The following is a 6,204-nucleotide window of genomic DNA, read 5'->3' as shown; positions in this document are numbered from 1 at the left end:
AAGCTGCAGCTTGCCGTGGTCTTTACATCCAGGTCATTATCAGGAAGAAGAGAAAGCTTTTTCTGCTTGTGTGTCCAGTTAATGACAGACTCCCTCTGCTTCTCTGTTAATGGGTCATTTCTCGGCGCTCTCAAAAGTTCTTAGTTCCCCCTTTTTTTGTAATATTTTGCAACATATGCATATCCACTAGACCCGACCATCTTGCTTCGGTACCGTGAGGATGGTTGAAATGTGACTGCTGAAGCGGTCTATCATCACCAGCTCAGGTACAAGCCTCGCTAATCAATTCACAGTACTGTGCAATCAGTTCACAGTACTGTACAATCAGTTCACAGTACTGTACAATCAGTTCACAGTATTGTACACTGTACAAGTACCCCAATCAATAGCCTCTAGAGGAGAGTAGTCTTCCCTAGAGGCTACTGCAATAGAATAATCCCTGCTTGATCCATACACCACCTCCAGAATCAGCAAATTGAAATATTGTAATGTATAAGTATACTCATGTATACTCTAAGTAAGTATACTCATGTATATTATCATTAACAATCCCACCAACATAGTCGTGTCCATTTTGGATTATATTTTGTATTTTTTGTGGAGGAAGGGGAAATTTGGGGAAATTTTAATTTTGGGGGAAAATTTTAATTTTAGGGGAAAATTGCAAATTTTGCCTCATTACTGGGTTATGGAATATTGTTCATACATTCTGTTTAGTTACTATATGAAGAATATGTTTACTTTTCTTCCTGATGACCCTGGAATGTTGTCAGGTGTTACACGCACGTGTTTACGTCTCCATCCAGCTGGTTGCCAGCTCCATGCAGCTGGCCCTCGGCAGCTCCGTCCAGCTGGTTGCCAGCTCCATGCAGCTGGCCCTCGGCAGCTCCGTCCAGCTGGTTGCCAGCTCCATGCAGCTGGCCCTCGGCAGCTCCGTCCAGCTGGTTGCCAGCTCCATGCAGCTGGCCCTCGGCAGCTCCGTCCAGCTGGTTGCCAGCTCCATGCAGCTGGCCCTCGACAGCTCCGTCCAGCTGGTTGCCAGCTCCATGCAGCTGGCCCTCGGCAGCTCCGTCCAGCTGGTTGCCAGCTCCCTGCAGCTGGCCCTCGGCAGCTCCGTCCAGCTGGTTGCCAGCTCCATGCAGCTGGCCCTCGGCAGCTCCGTCCAGCTGGTTGCCAGCTCCATGCAGCTGGCCCTCGACAGCTCCGTCCAGCTGGTTGCCAGCTCCATGCAGCTGGCCCTCGGCAGCTCCGTCCAGCTGGTTGTCCGCTCCTTGCAGCTGGCCCTCGGCAGCACCGTTCAGCTGGTTGTCCGCTCCTTGCAGCTGGCTCTCGACAGATGGCGAGACATTATCACCTCTTCAGTTACTAATCTGGAGGTGTTAAATTTCTTTCGGGCTTTGTGTCTTCTCTTGAAAATTACTTAACTCCATAGTACACACCCTAACCCCCCCCTCGCATCTTAAAGTGAAGACGTTTCGGTCCGTGGTGGCCCATAATCACGACTTGATAATGGTCCACGAGGGACCGAAACGTTGTCGTTTCCTTTACTCTCTGGTGTGTGGGTGTTCGAGGTCTATTTCGCAACAGAGTTCTTGGGGTCTACCAATTTGGTTACTGAGTTACGACTGTAATGCCGAGCGCGTATCTCTGCTTTCCGAACTCCAACGATAGTAACCAGGAGAGAGAAGGAAAATGTTCAGTTATTTTTTTTTACTTAAAATGAAAGGTCGCCATAAACGTAAACAAAGGTCGTCATAGACCCTCGAACATGTTAAAGGAAAATACATGATATTAAATGCGCTTAAAACTTCTATATACAGCTGACCATGACACAGGTAGACACTAGGGATATGATCACTTGTGTTGTGGTCTGACACCTGTGTCCTAATCAGTCACCTGTGTCCTAATCAGTCACCAGTGTCCTAATCTGTCACCAGTGTCCTAATCAGTCACCAGTGTCCTAATTAGTCACAAGTGTCCTAATCAGTCACCGTGTCCTAATCAGTCACCAGTGTCCTAATCAGTCACCAGTGTCCTAATCAGTCACCAGTGTCCTAATCAGTCACCAGTGTCCTAATCATTTACCAGTGTCTTAATCAGTCACCAGAGTCCTAATCAGTCACCAGTGTCCTAATCAGACACCAGAGTCCTAATCAGACACCAGAGTCCTAATCAGTCACCAGTGTCCTAATCAGACACCAGTGTCCTAATCAGTCACCAGTGTCCTAATCAGACACCAGTGTCCTAATCAGTCACCAGTGTCCTAATCAGACACCAGTGTCCTAATCAGTCACCAGTGTCCTAATCAGACACCAGTGTCCTAATCAGTCACCATGGCAGTGTTCTAATCAGTCACCAGTGTTCTAAGCAGACACCAGTGTCGAAATAAACACGATTTAGAATTAATACAATGGATATCTTAGGAAAATAACCTTAGTTTTTATTTTCAATGGTAAGCAAGGTCTTATCAGTCACATTGTAAAGACACCATAAATAAACAAGGACTTCTGATAATGACTCCTCGATAATGTAGAGACGGTAATCGACTCTAATCTTCGGAACTTATCACGCAAGTTGAAAAATAATTCAACAATGCAGCATGTGAAAATGTACCTCAAATTATGTCTTACAAATAAAGCAATTGCTTACTGTTAAGCATGAATAAAAAAATCCAAATATGTCAGCGACTCAGTCGTTCGTTTGAAATTATTTCACTTTCTGACTTTGTAAATACCAGTAAAGTATGTTTTGACTCTTCGTTGGGAGAGCGTTGAACCCACGTCCTTAGACGAGCGTGACGTATGTTGTCACCGGGAAATCATTGTCCATGAATGTGCATCCAGTGTCGTTGGTGACTTCCTCTGGGGGCAACTGGGTGACGTGCTACAAATGAGGAACGCTCTCAATGACTAGTTTAAAACAACTACAAATAGGAATATAGTAATGAAAACTATGAAGGTGAAGAAAAGACCCATTATATGTGTAAATGTCTTAAAAACCAATATATTGTTTTTAACCAATATTTAGACCCCTATATGTGTGTGTTTTTGGGTTTTAATACATTTAGACGTTGATTACGTCTCTGCTTCACCTTCGTTTAACTGTTATACGACAATGTAGTAAGTTTCTTCAATTAAAATTAGTAATTGTAATTGAAATATTATAACTATCGATAGCTAAAGATGGTCCTCTTACCATGAGTGAGGAAGAGGTAAGGCCTTTACTCTCTCTCTCTCTCTCTCTCTCTCTCTCTCTCTCTCTCTCTCTCTCTCTCTCTCTCTCTCTCTCTCTCTCTCTCTCTCTCTCTCTCTTTCTCTCACACACACTCTCTCTCTCTCTCTCTCTCTCTCTCTCTCTCTCTCTCTCTCTCTCTCTCTCTCTCTCTCTCTCTCTATCTCTCTCTCTCTCTCTCTCTCTCTCTCTCTCTCTCTCTCTCTCTCTCTCTCTCTCTCTCTCTCTCTCTCTCTATCTCTCTCTCTATCTCTCTCTCTCTCTCTCTCTCTCTCTCTCTCTCTCTCTCTCTCTCTCTCTCTCTCTCTCTCTCTCTCTCTCTCCCTCCCTCCCTCTCCCCCTCTCCCCACTTCAAAGCGAGTTTAGTAAACTTACATATTTGCTCCACAGCACAAAAGTTGGCGTCAGGGTGGAGTGGTGTGCAATAAAGTCATTCTCCCGCGTCGCTAACTACCGACCACAACTACCCGGGTCTCATAACGGGTTAGAGATTTACTGGAAGCGGCCCTAAACTACCAGCTTTTTTTTTCCCCGTCTGAAAATTGAACCCTACACACGGGCCGCCACGGGCGGTGAGTGGTGTAGGAGCCTTGCAAGGTCTGAATTGGCACCGGGGAGGGGAGATGCCCTGTTGGAGGCTGTGGAGAGATGTGGCCCTGTTAAATGTTGTGATGCGTTAAAAGTTAATAGTTAAAATATGTTTCGTTAGTATAGATTTTGGTGATCATGTGAAACATTCTCGCGTGATAGTGGCCTTATGAGTATGTTCAGAACCTGCACTAACCTGTATTGTTGTATATATATATATATTATATATATATATATATATATATATATATATATATATATATATATATATATATATATATATATATATATATATACTAAAATAAACTATTTAATAGAGCGCAAACAGAGACCTGAAACGGAGAACATGTGTCACACTAAATGGATTTGGTCAGTTTTTCACCTCTCCGAAGTTATAAATATTTGTCGGTGTGGCGCAGTGGTAACGCACTCGCCTCGCGCTTCGGGAGCGACTTGGTCTGTGTTCGTTTCCTGTCCGGGGAGGATCGACTAGGCGCCAGTCCTTAACTGTACGCCTCTGTTCACCCAGCAGTGAATAGGTACCTGGTTGTTAAACGATTTGAAGGGTCGTTATTCCAGGGAAAAGTCAGAATAAGGACCTATCCGAAACGCTATGCGTGTCAGTGGCTTTACAAGAATGTAAGAACTCTTGTATTTAAATAAGTGTCTTGATTTTTATGGTAGTGAACCCTGGGACCAGCTTAGAGAAATTCTCAAAAAACGTATTTTAAATCTTGAGGAAATTCCCATTCTTATCCCTGGATAAGCATCTCCAAAGGATACCTGATCAACCAGGCTGTGACTCATACCTCAGGCTGCGATCAGCCGCGTCCAACAGCCTGGTTAATCAGTCCAGCAACTAGGAGGCCTGGTCGACGACCGGGCCGCGGGGACGCTAAGCCCCGGAAGCACCTCAAGGTACCCTCAGGTAAGGTAAGGTAAGAAAACCTCCCTAAGAATGGGAATGAGGCCATTCTCATGCCCTGATGTCCACACCTGAATAAATAATTCACCGACGAATGATTTATTTTGTCTGAAGGACAAACGTGACTAAAAATAATATACACCTCAGGAATGGTGGATATAAGTGCGGCTGTTTTATGGGAGGAATGAACGGGCTCACCATATCCCGTGCTACATAGACATTTCGTTCGGAGGAGCTAAATCTAAATAAAACAACAACAACGGGAGGAATGAAACGGATGGTTTCAACAGTTACCCGTTATCTGATTATATATCATATTATAGCATTTCTGTTTCGAAAAGATGGTTTGCTAAAGAGTAAATCCTGTAGAAATCGGGTCTATTTACCAATATATAAAAAGAAGACCCAATAGGCTGTAAACTACATATGTTAGCGATTAAGAGGCTCATTCTTGAAAAGGTCCTAATAGGTGTAAATGAGCTGCATGCACAGAGAGTCTGATTGATCCACACAAACCTCTGATACTGCTAATGATGTGGACCTATGGACTTGGTGTATGTTAACGCCTGTCAACCTTTGGAGCAGCCAGGTACCCCGGGTTGCTATTCTTTTGACCATGTTGTGGCGTAGTCGTCTAGAACGTGTCTGGGAATACCCAGCGCATAGGTTTGAATCCTCATCACGACTCCTATGAATTATCTCTTAACCTTTGTCAGGTAATCATGGCCGTTATACTTGCTTTCTGACCAGCCAGTTGGTATACTTTTTTACCTAATATAGTCCAGCACGAAAGTAAAGCCATATATGTATATATATGCTTATATCTGTGTATATACGTGTGTATATACACAGCGAATATATTAATATACGCTCGTCAAGTACAAATTACCTTTGTATATAAAATAAATAGCTTTTTTAACCAATGACGTTTTTTTCAGCACTTACTACAAAATTCCAATTTTAAACTTCATTACAGGTAAATCACGTGCAAACCAAATTACTCTACTTTCATGTTGAAAACAATTACAAAGAAAAGCACCTGCAAATATTTTTAATAAAGTTATTCAATTCATGCAGCACGTGCCCACTGTATCAGTCACATTGTATAATTCAGGGAAAGCACTGTAAAAAAAAGGCTTTTCAATATATTTATGTAATGTTTTTATTCATTTTTACCTTATGTTAATACATAAAATAGAGGACACGATTGGACAGAGAACAGGCGAGGGAAACTTAGACAGACAGACGGTCATTCAAATGTATGATTATATAATATATATATATATATATATATATATATATATATATATATATATATATATATATATATATATATATATATATATATATATATATATATATAAACAAACATTATTACAAGTGCTATAACCAGTCACGGTCTATAATCTCTCCTGTGTAGTTGTCACGTGTTTGACAGAGTCAGTGTTTACTGACAAACA

At 42.4% G+C, this 6,204-nt stretch overlaps 1 protein-coding gene across 1 annotated transcript in view; it reads right to left on the bottom strand.

Moving 5' to 3' along the window:
* Positions 1–776: 776 nt before the first annotated feature.
* LOC138366110 (spidroin-1-like) overlaps positions 777–6,204 on the bottom strand; it is a 10,310-nt gene continuing 4,882 nt past the window's right edge. Inside the window, exon 2 of the mRNA XM_069326847.1 lies at positions 777–1,326. Coding sequence (XP_069182948.1) covers positions 777–1,326 — 550 coding nt within the window. The remainder of the gene's footprint in view (positions 1,327–6,204) is intronic.

The sequence above is a fragment of the Procambarus clarkii genome, chromosome 18 (assembly GCF_040958095.1).
Source record: "Procambarus clarkii isolate CNS0578487 chromosome 18, FALCON_Pclarkii_2.0, whole genome shotgun sequence".
NCBI classification, from domain to species: Eukaryota; Metazoa; Arthropoda; class Malacostraca; order Decapoda; family Cambaridae; genus Procambarus; species Procambarus clarkii.
This window is presented reverse-complemented; position numbering and strand designations above follow the sequence as displayed.